This window comes from Brachyistius frenatus, unplaced genomic scaffold (assembly GCF_029030835.1).
Source record: "Brachyistius frenatus isolate BFR_SWC_R1_liver_20210118 unplaced genomic scaffold, ASM2903083v1 Contig_124, whole genome shotgun sequence".
In the NCBI taxonomy this organism is placed as follows: Eukaryota; Metazoa; Chordata; class Actinopteri; family Embiotocidae; genus Brachyistius; species Brachyistius frenatus.
In genome coordinates, this window is record NW_027210723.1 from 586,871 (window position 1) to 604,790 (window position 17,920).

The 17,920-nt window shown below is 42.9% G+C and overlaps 2 protein-coding genes across 4 annotated transcripts in view; one reads left to right on the forward strand and one right to left on the reverse strand.

Annotated features, from left to right (window-relative positions):
* Positions 1 to 439: 439 nt before the first annotated feature.
* phf3 (PHD finger protein 3) lies at positions 440 to 11,825 on the forward strand. 3 transcript variants are annotated; one of them, XM_069713924.1, is made up of 16 exons: positions 440 to 516; positions 2,450 to 2,700; positions 3,300 to 3,416; positions 3,521 to 4,835; positions 4,945 to 5,215; positions 5,627 to 5,678; positions 6,229 to 6,343; positions 6,464 to 6,620; positions 6,718 to 6,834; positions 7,030 to 7,152; positions 7,253 to 7,397; positions 7,536 to 7,722; positions 7,810 to 7,957; positions 8,738 to 8,827; positions 9,089 to 9,284; positions 9,392 to 11,825. In XM_069713924.1, the coding sequence occupies exons 2-16, from the start codon at positions 2,466 to 2,468 to the stop codon at positions 11,164 to 11,166; spliced, it is 5,043 nt and encodes a 1,680-aa protein (XP_069570025.1). In that variant the 5' UTR covers positions 440 to 516; positions 2,450 to 2,465; the 3' UTR covers positions 11,167 to 11,825. The 3 variants fall into 3 exon arrangements, with proteins under 3 accessions (XP_069570025.1, XP_069570026.1, XP_069570028.1); XM_069713925.1 differs by lacking the exon at positions 440 to 516 and adding an exon at positions 532 to 553; XM_069713927.1 differs by lacking the exon at positions 440 to 516 and adding an exon at positions 1,343 to 1,687.
* Positions 11,826 to 12,338: 513 nt separating this feature from the next.
* The window catches only part of eys (eyes shut homolog), a 138,021-nt gene continuing 132,439 nt past the window's right edge, over positions 12,339 to 17,920 (reverse strand). The window contains exons 46-50 of the mRNA XM_069713923.1: positions 17,232 to 17,376; positions 15,123 to 15,297; positions 14,716 to 14,888; positions 14,431 to 14,592; positions 12,339 to 13,531 (exon numbers count right to left, since the gene is read on the reverse strand). Of these exons, the coding sequence (XP_069570024.1) occupies positions 12,339 to 13,531; positions 14,431 to 14,592; positions 14,716 to 14,888; positions 15,123 to 15,297; positions 17,232 to 17,376 (1,848 nt within the window). The remainder of the gene's footprint in view (positions 13,532 to 14,430; positions 14,593 to 14,715; positions 14,889 to 15,122; positions 15,298 to 17,231; positions 17,377 to 17,920) is intronic.

Consider the following 17,920-nt stretch of genomic DNA (forward strand, 5'->3'; position numbering starts at 1 on the left):
AGGTAAGCCTCTAAAATGATTTTATATATATATATATATTTTAAAGATCTTGTATTTTAAGGATATATGGCTCCACGCATGCAACTTAGTTCATGCAATGGGCAAAAGCAAGAACCTGCTTTTCAAGTGTTTTTCCAAGCAAAAGAATGTCAGATATTTCACTCAAATTTTTTTTCTAGAGAGACAGCAAACATTTAGTTTGACTTGGGACATCGTCCAGTTTCCATTTTCTCTTCGTGCGTCGGATGAACGAGTCCGAAAAGTCGACTTCTTAACAACGTTGTTTTTTTTTTTTTCCTTCTTCTGCGCAACAACAATCAAACCCGGTCTGAAACTTCTTTCCGACTGCACACGTGGGGTCACAATAAACGCGCTATATGTCCTTCCGGTCGGCTGCTACGCTACCTGTAAACAGAAGCCACGTGACCAGCCTGTCTTGGGGGCTTTGCAGCAGCGGGACGAATGACGGCTCGACTTGGAGGAAGTTACCGGGAGCGCCAGGGAGCAGCTGTGCTGGTATGTAAACCTCACACGAGTTGGCAGCAGCGTCGCAGTAAGAGAAATAATATTTCTGATGATCTAAAACAGCTTGTGTGTGTGTGTGTGTGTGTGTGTGTCATCCCGGGCTACAAACAAACTTGGCATACGGGGGGGGGCCTGTGCTAAAGCGACCTAGCATTTAGCTTCGAGCTTCCTAACTTACATGTTTATACACGTTGTGTGGCGGATTTGAGATGTTCCGGCACGTTGTGTTAATTGGTGCAAATGCTGTTTTTTTTTTTTTTAGTTGCGACGATAACGTTTAATTAACAGTGAGTTACTTCGGGTGGTAACTTCCTCCATAAGTTACCGTTAGCTTGCTAACATACATGATTGCGTTTTTTTTTTTTTTTTTTTTCCCGGAGACGCTGAAGTTAGCTTCAGATTCGTAGGTAACCCTGATTTAAAAAAAACAAAAAACTGAGCGATTCATTTTCTCTATTTAAAACTTCTTAATGCTGTAAAAAAAAACAACAACAACCGTGTTAGACCATCGAGATAAAGCATCGACTCAGTCTGGACGTACTTTCCAGTCTGTTGAAAACATTTATTATATTTGTATTTTGTAGGAAATGGGACATTTCATTTTTTCCCCCCCACACAGACAGACGTGGAGTTGTCCAGTAAAAAAAAAAATAAAAAAAATGCAGCTTTATTAATCAAAACAAATCTGAAACTTGAGAATTTTAATCATTTCTAAGCCTCTTTTTCGTCATCCAGTTTGATCTGTATAATCGTAGCTTTAGATCCGGACCAGGTTTAACGTGGTCGACATTAGGAGGGAAACAAACAAACAAACAAACAAAAAAACGTTTTCTGTTACATTTTCCACAAATACAATAAAGGTTTCATATATTATAAATCATAAACACGCTTTTACTGCACTAGTAGTTGCAAAAAAACAACAACAAAAACCCAGAAACAAAGCAGGTTTCACGTAATTTACCTCCTCAAGTGTCGAATCGGAAACTAACTTCAGCGTCGTGCTCCCGCAGCGGATTATTGTTAGCCGTCCTATAACGTTAGCACGCTAACTAGCAATCACCTCCTGGCCCAAAGCGGGTCTCAGAAAGATGTTTCCTGTGGACGTGTTGGTTCATATTAAAGCAACCAGCGTGGACGCTTCTCGTCGGGTCTGGTGACAGGTGTACGTGTCGTGTCGGTTTTGCAGACGGTTGAACTCTGGCCTGCTCCAGGTTGTGAAGTCGCAGCGTTGCTTGATTTTTTTTTTTTTTTTTTTGTTTTATTATTAAACATTACCTTGCGACTCATTTACCGTCAGCCAACCCCTCTTAGAGGATTGTTTAAGTCGGGCTTTTTTTTTCTTTTTTTCTCGCCCTTCGTTAAATATGCCTCAAACTCGTTGTGAAACACGAGTGACCCGCGGGGATCGGCTAAAAGGTGCTAGCGACGTTTGTCTTCGCGCAGCAGTACAGCAAACCAGCTGACGGAGGCGTCCCAGGGACGAAGTTTGAACCTGTCTGTCTCTGTTGAACAGCTGGAACACGTGTCTTAATGTACGGTCCCGTCTGTAGCTGGAATAACCACGCGCGGCAGACACTACAATAATAATAATAATAATAACGAATCGGTTAATGTGCTTGCGAGTAGTTACGTCTAGTTTCCTCTGGCCTTTGAAACCGGTGAATATTTGTCCAAAATGTCCCCCCCTGAGACCTGTTGGATACAGACTGTGCTGCTGGGATGATCGACATTGATCCATGAAAGCCGTCCTAAAGCAACAATTATTGTCTTCCTTGATGAAGAATGTTTTTTTTAAAAATAAATATCTATATATATCTATATCTATCTATCTATATATATCTATATCTATCTATCTATCTATCTATCTATCTATATATCTATCTATATATATATACATCTACATCCTGTCTGTGTTCTGCTGCAGGAAGGCAGCAGCATTCATGGATATTGTGGACACCTTTAACCATCTCATACCCAGTGACCAGTTGGATGACTCGCTGATAACCGGTCAGAATTTGGAATGTGAAGCCAGCAGTGAGTTTGGGACCGGACTCAGACTGGAGGACTCGCTGAAGAACATGCTCAGTGACAAAGATCCCATGTTCGGATGTGCTAGCGCTCAGTTCAACCTGCTGGACAATGAAGACCCCGCCTTTCAGATCACTGGCTCGGCAAGTATGTCCGCAGACAAAATAGTGGTCGATAAGGCCCGAATGTAGATTTGTTCTTCAAACTTTAATTCAAAGCTAACCAGCACACGTGACTAAAACAAATTTTATGCAGCTGCGTTCACTAAATGTCATTCACAGTTCAACTGGAAAACTTGGTGGGGGAAGTTGTGAATACAACAGCTTGCTAACATTATTTGGTCATCAGCAGACCCATTTTCTCTGTGCTGGATTTGCTCATTTGAATTTTACGTCAACTTTTTTTTGGTGCTTGTGCTTGATAAAAACCAAACACTTTGGCAGGTCACCTTACATTGAGATATGCAGGAAGCATTAAGAGCTATCTGTACTCAAACACTGTCGGTAAGCTTTAGCAGTATCAGATATCACATTCAAATAGTGTTTCATATCTTTATTTTGAGTGTCTCAAGTTCATGATTTCTTTACTTTATCATAAAGAGACAAGACAAGATACAATAATGAAGGTCTTTGTAAATGTGCTGTTATGACTGACTGCCATTTATCCTGGACTACTAGTGTTTAATATTGTTTTCTTCAGATCACTTGCTTCTCACATTGACACAAATGCTATTTTTCATCTCGCAGGCCTCGATAGTGGTTCAGCATCCTCAGGCCTTAATAGTGAACTGAATGTTGCAGAGTCCGCTCAAGTTAAGCAACTCATTGGCAGGCAGAACAAACGTCCGCACACTTCAGAGAGCGGTAAGTCGGTGCTCATTCGTGTTCCTGTATCCACCATAGTATATTTTTAAATTAGAGGTGGTGTTACACATTTTAATATGTTTGTCTTTCTCTTGTTGAAACAGAACAGCAGCCTAACACGTCCACCAACACCATGATTCGAGGACAACTGGGAAGGAAACCAGCCAACAGGCTACGCAAGTCTTTTCTTATTGAGAAAGGAGTCAAAGGTGCACAGCTGAAGAAAGAATTAACTCTCGGAGGGCGGATTAATATTAATGATCTTGACGGTGGATTATGGCTGAAACCTTCAGTCATATTGCGACGATTGACCGTCACAATCGGAGGATTCAAGATTGAGTTGCTTCCAGGACCCTCTTACACACAAAGTGTTGATACAAGCCAGTCTGTGTGCTTCGAAGACGGTTTTTCTTACGGCGGGGATGTTGGTTTTACCATTTTGTCCGATGATGCTGTCCATGTACAGAATCCCACCCCGGAGAATGTAGCACAGATGGATGTAAACGAGAAGAGCTCTGTTGATGATGCAGCCCTCGGACTGGGCCCTTACGTGAATCCTAATGATGTGCAGACCTCCAATGGGACATTAATAGGGGGCCCCTGCACTCAAGAGACAAAAGTTGACAATCAGAGTCCTTCTGAAAAGCAGACAGTAGTCAATAAAGGAAAGGAGGGTACCAAGCAGGCACAGAGCAATGAGAACACCACAACTACTGTTAGTAATCAGACCGACGGAAAGGATAAGCAACAGGTTGTGGCCAAAACTCTGCTCAAGGCTAAACAAGGACTGACATCGAACAAGAACAAGAACATGGTTACATGCAAAACAAGCAATATGATTAAGGAACATAAAGTTCCTCAAGACACGCCATCCAAAATCATCCAAAGAGGAGACCTGCACAAAATGAAGTCTCAAAAAGAGGGGCAAGATGTTGCACACTTGAAAAGGCCTGCAGAAAACACCCAAAGTGAGCATGCTACTAAAGTGCAAAAGACACAGGGTACAGGAGACGTTAAAGTGAAACCAAAATTACAGAGTTCACCCAGCTCTGCAGTGAAGAAGAGCCCGTCATCGGGCAACCGTGCGGCTGAGCAGCATGGACCAACTAAACACACTAATCCTCACAACAGCGGCAAAGTTGAGGCAACTCACCCGGCGCACAGTCATCCAGGCAATTCTTTAAAATCACCAGAAGAAGGAGGGCACGACAAGTCCAAACCGAAAAAGCCAGAGAAGATTCTTCAGCGACTGAAAAGCAAAAATACAAGAAGCATCTCTGTGGAGGAGCCGCAGCTCTTTATTCCAGATAACGCTCCCGTTGCGAAGAAGGAAACTGCTGAGGAGCAACCTGCTCATAACGAGACTCTTTGGGATGGAAACAACTGCTGCGGTCTGTGCAAAAAACACCACAATAACATGTAAGTGTTGCATTTAAATACGTCCTGTACAATATAAACGTTTAATAATTCAGCCGGAGTGATGCTTGTTCACAAACACACCTTTTAATAATAGCTTTACTTTGCGTAGATTCATGGTAGGCTGTGGTCGCTGCGACGACTGGTTCCACGGCGACTGCGTTGGTCTCGACCTGACGAAAGTACATGAAATGGAGGAGGAGGACCAGATGTACGTGTGCTTGAAGTGCTGTGAGGAGGAAAGCAAGAAGGCGGAGCCTGAGCCCCCGAGTACTCCTGAGGTTCAAGCAAAGACTGAGGTTCAAGATCAGAAGCTGCCTCCGAATGCCGATCCAGAATCCTCCCAGACACTCGCGTCAGGTGGCGTCAGACCAGTAAGAAAGGTACGTGGCATCTCGAAGAGCTTATGAAATACATTTTATTCTTTCACATACAAAGAATATGTTGTTATTTGTTTCCCCAAGCTAATTCAGCCTGATAATAATCAGACGGTGTTGCCACTACACAATGGTTTGTCTTTTTGCTTTTACTTGGCCTTTATAAGAGTTGTGCACAACAAGTTGACAAGGTGCACTCAAAGTTTTCTCACACAAAACTTAAATCACTTGCATCACATCAAATTCAACCAGTTTTTTATTTTATTACTTTTTGGCCAATGGGTTGTAAAGTTTCATGTGTTTTTTTTATTTTTATTTTTTACATACTTTAATTTTTGTGCTCATTTTCTGTCTTAATTATTAACAAAATTAAAAATGTGGCTAATGTGTTTTTTCCCCACTTCCCTTCTGGAATAGGATCCAGATAGAAAACAGTCCACAGATGGCAGAGAAGGATTCCATAAAACAGGTACTTTTTTTTTTTTTTTTTTAACCAGCTATCCATGTAAGGAGGAGTTTGTTTTTGTCTTTTTTTTCTGTTTTCATCACCACAGTTCAGGGTCAGGCTGAGTCTCCTCTTATTTCTGAGTCTTTCTGTTATTACAATAGTATCAACAAGATTGACTGAAGTCAATCACAACACACGAATGTATACATATTTGTTTTATTTCATCACATTGGGAGACACCACATGTTTTTTTTGCTAAAGACTAAATTTGACTGTTACACTGCCAGTTCAGATGACAAATTTAATCACCAAATGCACTTTAAAACAGCCTTAAGCTACAAAAAGATGAACTACACTTTAGAAGCCTTTGCAAACCATATATATATATATAGCTTATGCAGCTCGTCTTTTTCTATTTGTAAGGGCTTGTTGAAGGTCATCCTGCTTTTCTTGTGTTAATTACAGAAGTGAATACAAATCCTCAAAACTCCATGTTGAATCTAGAAATATCCTGTTGTCCTTATGACTACAATTTCCCACCTGCTCAGTAGATATTGTCATTCTGTCTTAGGTGTTCAGCTGAAACAAGAGACAAAAAGCAAGACTTCATCTTCAAAGAAGCCTGTCTCTGTGGAGGCGATCAGGCGAAGTGTACGGGATTCTCTGAAAGAAATCCTCATTCATAGGTAAGGAATTCATTTAATTAACAGTTGTGTGAATACTGAAATTTCTTCGTTTTTTTTGGTCTTTTTTAAATCAAAACTCAAAACAAGTGCACCAAGCATGTGATGTTTCGTGTATTGTAGGTTGAAGGAGTCTGATCTGAACATCTCAGTGGAGAGGGCCTCTGAAGTTGCCAAGAAAACAGAGCGAGAGCTTTTTCACTTGTATAAAGACACCGACAACAAATACAAGAACAAGTACAGAAGCTTAATGTTTAACCTCAAAGACACTAAAAACAATGTAAGTACTATTTTGTAGCAGGCATGAAACAAATGTCACGTTTTCTGATTTGATATAAACATAGTTTCATTTGCTTTGTTTTTCTTGATATTTTTAGGTCCTCTTTAAGAGGGTGGTCAATGGGGAAATTTCTCCTGGTAACCTAATTCGAATGAGTCCCGAGGAACTGGCCTCCAAAGAATTGGCTGCTTGGCGACAAAGAGAGAACCGACATGTAAGTAATGATTGAACCTTTGCCGTAGGGTTTCACAAATATTGTTGCATAAATCCACTGTGATAAATTTAGGGTCGGCAAGTATTGTTAATAATGCAAGATTTTGACATTTTGCCCTTTTAATGATGTCCTTATAAGTTGGGAATACAAAGCATTCAGTAGTTGTCTAAAAGTAATTAATTCCCCATTTCACAGACAATTGAGATGATTGAAAAAGAGCAAAGGGAGGTAGAGAGACGGCCGATCACAAAGATCACACACAAAGGTGAAATTGAAATTGAAAGCCAGGAACCGGTGAAAGCACCGGAGCCTGCAGAGGTAAGGGTCAGATCAAATCTTACTCTGCTCTATATATATATATATTTTTTTTTTTCCCGATAACATTTTTCTACTTGAACATCTTCCCTTCTCTTTTCAGCTTGAGCCTCCTTCCAAAATGACAGAAGTCTCGGCAGAACCTCCAAACACCCCGGAGAAGAAAGCAGACAATACCAAGACGGACAAAGACACTACCAGCCAACACAAGTCTCACTTGTTTGACCTGCACTGCAAAATCTGCACAGGTAGACCCTGACATGAGCAATACACCTAGTCCGAGTCATTGAGCCTAGTCTTTAACAAAACATCTTTCTCAGAGTGTTGCTACTAACTTGACACAGTGACTGACTTGTGGCATTTTTTTTTTTTTTTTCTTCCGTAAGGTCGTATGGCGCCCCCGGTGGAGGAGGCACCCACCAAAGTGGTCAAAGTTGCTACCACAGTGGTTCGGAGGCAGTCCACCAAAGCAGAAGAGACGAAGAGCACGACAGCGCCGGCCATCGAAGATGACCTGCACCTCACTGTTTTAGAGGAGAGCTTCAGAAATGCTCAGTCAGGCTACGAAGGACGGTAAGCAGTTATTTCAGACTCTCAGTGGGGCTATGCTGTGAAACAAGTTTTTGCATGCTTGCCTCATTGCTGCTGTATCTGTCACAGGTCGGATCATACAGCTGGAAAAGATGAACAAGCTACTTTCCTTTCCACCCTGAAGTCCCTGTGGCGAGGATTCATTCATATGCACTCTGTGGCAAAACTTATGACGAAAGTGTTTCCCGTCTCCGGCATTTTGGACAACTTGCCTGAGGTAAAATGGAAAAATTTTGGACAGCTGTTGCAAAGTATTGTAGGCAGTAAATAGGGGGAGTGTATTTCAAGCAAAAATACTGTTTAATAATCTGTGGAAAGAGTGTTTGTTTGGTGCTTTGCTCCTAAATGATATGAAATGCTAGCTTTACCTGGCAGAGTTTGCACTACACTTCATTTTTGTTTATTTTTTGAAGAGGTTCCACGCAGATCTTTCCGACAGCAAATAGTATTCTTTGCACGACCCTCCTGTTTGTACAGAAGCATCTAATCTCCGCCCCACATTATCTGCTAAACAGATTTTAGTTGCATTGCTGCCACCTTCTGGTAGTAGTGAGGCATCACTACCAGGTGCCAGTAAAAAGAGGGAAACTAAGATAAGAGAATAGTTGCATAAACCTTTGGCTTTTTTTTATTTTTTAAATGGCTATTAAAAAATGGTGACCCATCCTGACCATAAACACTGACAGTAATGGGCCATTTGAATCTTTGCTGTGAGTGAGACCTGGCTTCGCAGCTATGCGGCACCCTCAAAAAGTGCCCATCTTCACCAGAGTGGCAAAAAATGGGAGAGGCTCAATGTTATACAAATATCCTCTGTTGCACTTTTGAGTCAGAAAAGAGCCAATTGCAACAAACAATGCTGAGACCTGCATCACTCTCGGATACAGGACCGGAATGCCAATCAGACTTTGAGAGCTCTGTGAGGCCCGATCATGGCAGCTTTGTATCCATACGTGTGAACGCTCCACAAGGTTTGATCTTTTTTTCCGTCAAATAGGACCTTCCGGACAGCATTCAAGTTGGCGGGAGGATAAGTCCTCAGATAGTTTGGGACTACTTGGAGAAGATTCGGGCAACTGGAACAAAAGTGAGTTTTTGAAAGCTTTTCTCGTTACAGGATTGTAAAGGCTAAGGTGAAATGCAGTAAATAAATATAACCCCCCCCCCCACCTAATTATAATGCTTTTCTTTCTGTGGAAATGAACAAAGCTACAAGGATTATTCCTGATGTAGAGCAATTTGTATTTAATATCAGACAATTAACATCCAGATTTGGAATGTCATTATAAAGCTGCTTCATTCATTAAGTGTAGATTTTACTGACACGTGCCTTTTTCTTTCATTAAAGGAGGTGTGCCTGATTCGCTTCGCCCCCGAGACAGAGGAAGACGAGATCTCCTACACTCTTCTTTATGCCTACTTCAGCAGTCGCAAGCGTTTTGGGGTGGTGTCCAATAACCTGAAACAAGTGAAGGACATGTATCTCGTTCCTTTGGGTGCCACAGAGAAAGTTCCACATCAGCTTGTTCCCTTCGATGGGCCAGGTAACCTGAACGCCGGACCCTACTCTCGCTTAGATCGTTGTTTACTATCTGTAAATTACACAAACATTTCTGATCAACCAAAGCTCATTCATCTTTTCATTTGACAGGGTTAGAAAACAACCGTGGCAACCTCCTCCTTGGACTCATTATACGCCAACGACTGAAGAGAGATTTTCTTCCTGTGGACGTAAATGAATCTGCGAGGATCATTCCTGAAATCATGCCCATCACCATTTCCGCAAAAGAAAACAGAGCAACCGAGGAGGAGGAGAAACTTTACCTATCTTCCTTGACTCCTGCACATAAAAAAGAGAAGGACAAACCACTTAAGACTACTGAAGAAGCTGATGAGCCAGTCGCAGAGGCTTTTGAAGAACCACCCGCCCCCGAGGATACCAACAATCAAGAATCCCAAAAACCACTCCGCTTTCTCCCGGGTGTGTTAGTGGGCTGGGGCGGCGGCGAGCTGCCACCCCTGACAGACGTCGGAGGTAAACCCGCAACAACAGCGCACGACATCCAGAAGACCCAGTCTGCTCTGAAAACCGAGGCATCAACTGGCAACTCAAAAAGTCCAGCAGCTTCTGCCCCGCGAGAGCGCTTCGTTGTCAAGAAGAAAGAAGCTAAACCTGTTAAAGCTGAACCGGAGCCAGCCGGCCCGGCCGATACGTCTGCTGCGAACAGCTCATCAGGAAAGGACGCTGCAGTTGTGAGCCATGGTGCATCAGTCTCACTGAAGGATAAGCCTCCGGACGTATCGACCGAAGCGTTCCTGGCGAGCTTGTCAGCACCTCCGAGCGGGACTGAAACCAGCAGTTGTGCCTCGACAAACAAAGGCGACGCTGGCCTTTTGTCTGAAACTGAAAAAGGAACGAGTGAAGGGAATTCTTTATCCCAGCCAAAGCCTCAAGCTGCTTCAGATCCAACAAATAGCTCAAAGCCTCCTCTAAGTGGAATATTGAAGAAGTCTTCAGCATATTCCACTGTGAATGAAGACACAATGGTGCTACAAAAGGATAAAGCCAGCCTCTCGGATCCTTCAAGTCCTCGACCTGTTCCTGCGGTGAGCAGCACTAGAAATGATCCGATTGTACCATTTCACCAAGGATATTTAAAGCTTTCTCAGGCCAAGCACAAGCCTGAAGAACACAACCAAACTGCTCTTCAATCACTTGATAGTAAAAAGGAGGACCCCGGCGTGACCCAGGCCGGCGCCGTGTTAATACAGACAACGTATCCCCCGGCAGTCCAAGGACTTCAAGCAGCGAGCAACACGGATGCCCCTGAGCCCCAACAGGACTCGGTAATGGCACCAGCTCTCCCAGTATACAACAGTTCAGCACCATTCCCCTCGCAGCAGCACAAGCCTCAGGTACCCGGCAGCTACGATTACTCTTCTGACCCTCCTGACACTCTGGATCAGAACGATAGCACCCACTGGGCTCAGGACAGCACATCACAGGCGATCCCTGGACTCGAGTCACCGCACCCCAAGTGTTACTCGGACCCATCTGGCAGACCCCCTTCCCTGGCCAAAGACTTCAAGCGTCTGGACGAGCGATACAGCGACCCGTGGGAGAGGCCGCGAAGCACAGAAGACCGAGATCACCACGGGAGGCACAGCCACCACAGGGACTCCCACCACGGGAAGAAGAGCCGACACCACGACCGGGAGCGGGAGAAGAAGCACGAGCGCAGCCACGACGACAAGCACAGGGAGAGGAGCAGGCACCACGGACACTCGGACGACCGCCACGGCGAGAAGAGGAAAGAGAGGCCCCACAGCGACGACTGCGGCAGCCGTCACAAGGACAGACACAGACACAGACGGGACTCTGATTATGAGAATGGACGCAGAAGTTCAAAAGACAGTTACTCATAATTATGTTTTATTTTTTTTATTTTTATTTCAAAGCCCTCCTGACGAGACTTTGGAGCTCTAAGAGACTGTCAGCTTGTTGGTCAAGTGGCTTGTACAAACCACTCTGGCTGTATTGGCTGCTGGTGGAGTTGTTTGTTTGTTGTTTTATACACCGGTCTGCATCTTTCACAGAAGTTCCATTTTATGTTATCGACAGAAAGAAAAAAAAATTGGATACCATTTCAGTGGGATTATAAATGAGTTCTATTCAGACCAAGAAAACACTCAATATTGGAAAATTTTCAACCTTTTAACCTTTTTATTGTATATATCTTATTCATACTGAGCTGCTATACTGAGTACAAACGATCAGTTTTCAGTCTCACATTAACACAATACAGGTGTGGACCAGTTTATGAAACATTTAAGTTAAGCTCAACATTTCTGTTAACACAGAAAATATTTAACTGTGGACAGAGATCTAAACATCAGCTTTGTGTCATTGTTTGGTTTTTTTTTTCAATTTAATTGCTTTTAAAATGCTTAAATATTTTTTAAACTTACTTTCTGTTGAGAAAGTATGTACATTTTGGCTTGTAATATACATTAGAGATGAAGTGCGCCTTTGCACTGTGTGTTTATGTACAGTTGGTAATAAAGCTAATCCTTTTTTTATTGTTGATTATAAAATCAAAAGTCTCATATTTCTTTGTATATGTATTAAAAATGAAACCGCGTAGATACTGAATTTAACTTGTACTGGTAGAGTCATTTTTGACAGTAAAGCTATTTAAAAAAAAAAAAAATAGAATCAGCCACAAGGGCTTAAATTTGACATCAAATGTCTTTTTCTTTTTGGAAATAGCAAAAGTTTTGTTTGAGATATTTCATCCAACAGAATTCTTATCAGCGCAGGTAATTCAGATGACAATATATCTTTGTAAAATTGCTATGAACTGTAAAAAAGTTTGAAAAACCAAGCTGTACAGTGTTGAAAAAAAACCAGGTGGTAAAATAAGAGTTTTGGGTAACGTCTACTTTTGAAAACTTACCTAAATACAGTCAAACATTAAACACATCTACTTACAGGCTAGTTTGTAGCAGGATGTCAAAAAACACAACTAATATCATATTTCACAAATCACAAGGGGAATTTTCAGGTATCGTTGAGGCCATGAGCTACACTTTCACAATTACTTATTGCCCTCATGGATATTAAAACCCTCACTATTGTTCAGAAAAATAACTGGTTTGGTGTCTCCAAACAAATAAATATTTCTGAGAGTTCCCTCAAAGCCCTGTGAAAACAACCCAGACGTCACGGTTGATACATTTCTGTGCAATTCAAACCCTCCAAAGTAAAACTGACCTCCATAGTTTAAGGCTACGTATCGCTCAAATGGGTCCACATCTTGAAAAAGGATCCGCTTCCTGTCCAGGAACACCTGAATGATTGTGCTGTTTAGAGATATGGAGATATTGTGCCATTTGTTGCAGCACAGAGTGAGATTCCTGAAAGTTAGCGGGATGGAAAGTCTTTCTCCAAGATTGACTGCAATTTTAAGATGGCCCCCCTCAAGTCCAACCGCGAGGTAGTCGTCATCTTCGTGTTCGGCCTTCCCCATCCACGCGATCAGACCGTCATTTGAGCTTGCGAGGAAGCTGAAAGAAACCTGCGTGTACTTTAAATTTCTCGTGTTGTATCTCGGGTCCTGATATTTAACATAAGAGTTTCCAACAAACTTGAAAGCGTCTGCGGATATTTCCGTGTCGCAGTACTTCCCTCCCCATCCTAAGGGGCACGTGCAGCGGTATGAGCGGACTCCCGATGGGGCACATATGGAACCGTGTTTGCAGACGTTGCTGACACAGCTAACGGACTGTTTGCACACGGAGCCACTCCATAACGGTGGGCATATACACGTGAATGAGTCACTTCCCGTTGCCCTGCAGCGACCTCCGTTTTGGCACACCTTGTACCCGCAGGCTGTCCCGTCCCAGTCCCCCACGTTTGCGCCACTTACCGCTCCCATCTCTGTCAGCTCCAACTCTTGACCGTTGAGCACAAGTTCTCTCAGGCCACCAGTGAAGCTCGTCGGCTCCCCTTCAGTCGCGTCCGTGGAGACGAAGCTCAGAGTGGACACGCCTCCGACGAATATGTCTGTAGCCACGTCGAGGGTGGTCATCCCTTCAGTCACATTCTCTCTGACCTCCTGGTTGTCCAGGATGAGGAAGCCTTGGTTACCAGTTCGACCGGCCTTCACTGTGTGCCAGGTTCTGCCGCGCAGGTCCACGTTCTTGGCCGACTGCAGGATGTGGTTGCCATCACCAAGATTGTATCGCAGCTGGACAAACCCGGATGTCAAAGAGAGGCAGAGGAAATCTCCTATGGGAAGAAAATATATACATTTAATCAAAAAAAGAAGGTATTTCTGTGGTGGAGAATAGTTCCAATATTTCTGTTGATTAACCAAAGTTACAAGGACATTACTGTTAAATGTAATGGTTAAATGCTCTGAGCGGCACAAACTTAATTCACATCGTCTCGCACATATATCTCAAAATATAGGCCACATTTTTCTGCATGCCTGAATGCCGCCAGGTCCACCTCACAGGCTCAGTATGTCTGTAGGTTGTGAGCACAATTAACACAATATATTTCCTCTCTAAGCCCCTCAGCGTGGCGGTGATATTTTATGATCTAAAATTAACCATAGCATTTGGTGACTAATAAAATGACAAATGAAAATTATAATTTGTATGATGAGTACTTACAGTGATAACAATTTTTTTTTTTTTTTTTACAAGTTTTACAAGTTTGACATAACTTTCTAATGTTGCAGTGGGACAGCAGTCTTTTACAACTCTCTTTACATTATGCTGCCAGTGAGGTCAACTTGGGTACAAATTAAAAAAACTTCTATGTCATTAATCTGACTGTATCCATACACACTGTGATCCCACTATGCTGCATGCTGGACCTGATTTCAGATGCCTTTTGTAAGAAACTGTTTTAGTTTAGAGAAGAATTCATTTGTTTCCAATTAATGTTCAGAATTATGGAGGGGGCATATAGTTAAATGCATGCAGTAAATAAATGTAATACTTAGTTTTTAAGTGCAAAGTCTCTCTCATGAGCTATTAGTCAGACTTTTGAAACAAACAATGATTGGTAATGTGTGTCATGCTGGCATCTGGCATCCTGGTTGTCGGAACATCAACACATGGGCAATCTGCACCGTAAAAATCACACTTTGTATATCAAAATAAAGCTGGCGACCTCACCCGCTCTGGCACTGAGATGCTGTGCAGTGTAGACGAGGATGCCGCCTGGTGACAAAGGCTGGAACTGCAGCTGCAAAACAGTCCTGTGTCTAATGCTCATCGGTGGGAATGACATCCAGGAGGACTGGTTGGCACTGAAGAATGGATCACTGATGGTCACAGCTGAACAGGAAAAGCAGTGTAGCAGTTAAATAATTGAATGGTGAAGGTCTTGTCTTATTAAAAAAAAAAAAAAAAATTGAATTAAACATATGCAGTTGTGGTTCAGAGGGTCGGTGATGCAACCTTTCTCGCAGTAGAGTCCCACAGTCCCCAGAGGGCACTGGCAGGTATATCCGACCGGTAGAGGGATGCAGGTGGAGCCATGGGCACACAGCGGAGGGGGGCTGTGCTCGGCATCACACACAGACACGGTCTCAGAGCAGAGCGCTCCCTTCCATCCAAATGGGCACTGGCAACTGCAGACGGACGCAGTCAGACACCGTGTAAAGCTTGTGAATACTGTCATTTCCTTTCGCTACAGTTGACCTGTGTAACTGATTTTCGGTTTGATATTGATGTCTGTTCACAAAGTAAATATACATGTACTGAAGCACACTCGACCGTGAGGCCTACATGTGTTATTCATGGCCAGAGTCATTAAAAAATAATCAGGAATATGAATCCTAATATATATTCTCATTTTCACTTACTACACAGATGAGCCGGAGTCCACACATGTCCCTCCGTTCCTGCACTGAACATGGACACAGGGGGAGACGCCACACTGACCCACACTGCGCCCGAAGGCTGGGTGACCCGCAGGCTGTCCCATTATCTGGAACATTCTGTCCCTTCTCGTGCGAAACTGCACGTCAAAAATGCACCCTTTGAAAAGAAGAAACACATTAACAGCCAAAATGTATGTCGGAAGGATATCGTTTATTTCTCTGATAGGAAATTATGAGATGAGAACATAACATGCCTTACTGTCCTTGTATGAAGATCAAAAGATGTACATACTATAATCTGAGTGAGATTTCTTTCCAACTCAAATAAGGCCAATACAAAGGAAACCACATCTCTCAATGTGTGCGGTGCTTGAAATGAATTTATTTGATGGTTGTTTATTTCATCAGGTGATTACACAGGGTTTCATATCAGGAAACATAAACTTACATCTTTATAAGATGTTAACTCTTGAATTTGAAGTCTCTTTATTTCACATCAAAGATGCCTGAGTTTTTAAAATCCCAATTTCTTCCCCTGACATCACGCATCTCCTTAATCATATTTGCCATTTGCTTTCATAATTACATTTTTTTAAGACAATATTTGCTTTAGCCGGTACCTGCGGAGCACCGGGCCTTCTATAAATATAAGGCCTGAACACAACCCTCCCAGTCATCTGCAGACTCCCTTCTCTCTGCTGCATTAGTCATTGGCATAAACAGGATGCAGGGGAAATGTCATGCTCATTCATGAATATTCATGACATGATGCTGTCTACTTGGCAGACGCAAGTGATGGTGGCGGTTCTGCAAACACAGAACGTCGAGAAGAGAGGTAGATTCGGAAAGAAGATTGGAAAAGATGGTTGTTTTTGTTTTAGCAGTGCGCATCATCACGTCTGGTACGAGAGTCAAGAAACCAGAGGAGCTAAGTCTAGTAAGTATACCTGTCAGAGAAAAAAACTTAAAAAGTGACATGTGCGGGAGAAAAAACATTTTCTTAAATTAAAGAAAAAAATAATTTTGAGTTCAGGAAGAAGAAATCGCCCTCCAGATCTTTTGGCAAATCTAATAGAAAATATCTGCATCAAAGAAGTATAAAATCGGAGTTTCTAATAGACCAGCTCAACAAACACAAACTTCCCCAATTCAGATTATTTGATCAACAGCTTAAATAGAATGACTGATCCCTCCCCCCTCTCCCAACCCCCTCTAGCACCCACACAGCCCCCTCTTCCATCTTTCCACAGGGGAGTGTGGATCTGTTGATAACTGGGAGTGAAGTGCATTATCAGTGTGTTCACTGCCAGCCATCATGATTAGGGCTCGAGGAAGGTCACACAGATCTGATTAGACGCTCATGAGTTCTCATTACATCCCGAGTAGAAAGGTTATGGTTCCACCGGTGTCGCCCGGCTCAGGTAGTGCTCGCCAGCACAGGGGACAGTGACAGTCTGATACAGCATGGGCGAACTAATGCTTTATCCAGGCTGATTTGATTTTTGAGGGGTTATTTGGTGAGCAGAAAAATGAATTATATGATGATAAATCAGCAAACACAGAATCGCTTCAGTCCTTCAAAGTAAAATGCTTTTGTTTACCCCAAATGGATCAGCCATGACATTTTACAATAACAAGCCTCAGTGCTGTAGTGCAGAGACTGCTGAATATGGTTATGATGATATTCATAGCTGTTGTCATCATTACGGTTATGGCAATTTTGCTCCGCAGCTCCGCACATTAGCAGGCGCAATGAATGCTCTCCAGAATACATTCCTACATGAGGTCACCCGAGAGAAAGCATAAAAGATCTTGATGATGACAAAGATTATTTGGATAGCACCCTTGTTAAAGTGACTTATCAGCAGCGGAATGGATTTACACACAGCGCACTGTATGAGTTGTGAAGCGATTACAGGGCGCAGATACAATCAACCTCAGAGCTCTGTTCTGGCCTCATACACAGTCCGAGCCTCTAACTCCCTTTTCTTTACACAGTTTCTCTTCTGCTTACAAAGAGAGGGGAGAAACTCCCAAGCCCCGATGTTCTGACTGCTGATAGCAGTTGTAGTAAAGACGTAGAAGTCCTACCCTGAAAGCCCTGACGGAACCTGGAGCCAAGTGGCAGGAGTTCAGGGGTGTATTCATTATATCCTCCCACAAAGAGCTGGTTGAAGACGTTGAGGCCCACCAGAGGTCCAGGAGACAATCCTGTCCTGTTACGTTGCCCATCAACCTGAGAAAGACAGCAAAATGTCAATATTCAAGCTGGAGTCGAACATCTGTAGGCGTCAGTGTGGGAGCACAATTTATTTAGCAATCTGCCAAAGTTGGCAAAATGTATGACCTCGGATTGATCACTTATTCAGTCGGTGTCCACTTAATAGTGGCGACTATACTCCCACGTTGTGGCCTGTGAACAGACCTCCTTGAGGCCCTGATTTGCCAGGGATCGCGACCTTTTACTGTCTTGATAGCATCCCACTACCCGCTGACCTTTCAACCGCATTTCAGATGACGCAAACATCCCGTTCGACCTGATGATCGGCCTGAAAATGTTGGTGAAAGAAACCTGACGTGGTCCAAGAAAACTCTCACCTCGCTACAGCACCACATACCAGCCTTTAATACTCATACCAGACATCTGCAGTGTTTGTTTCAATGTGCACGGTATATCTTAACTTTCTGCCATTGGACACGAGAGGAAAAGCTAATTAAATGAGAAGAATGATGTTTGTCATTGTTACATCCCTTCTTTCTGTACTTCTCCATTAGTCTAT

What these genes read in the sequence shown, in the direction of transcription:
- phf3 (XM_069713924.1), top strand. Translation starts at nt 2,466, where the DNA reads ATGGATATTGTGGACACCTTTAACCATCTCATACCCAGTGACCAGTTG. An exon ending in TCCGCACACTTCAGAGAGCG is followed by an intron (nt 3,417 to 3,520) that starts GTAAGTCGGTGC and finishes TTGTTGAAACAG; the next exon opens with AACAGCAGCCTAACACGTCC. An exon ending in AGAAGGATTCCATAAAACAG is followed by an intron (nt 5,679 to 6,228) that starts GTACTTTTTTTT and finishes ATTCTGTCTTAG; the next exon opens with GTGTTCAGCTGAAACAAGAG.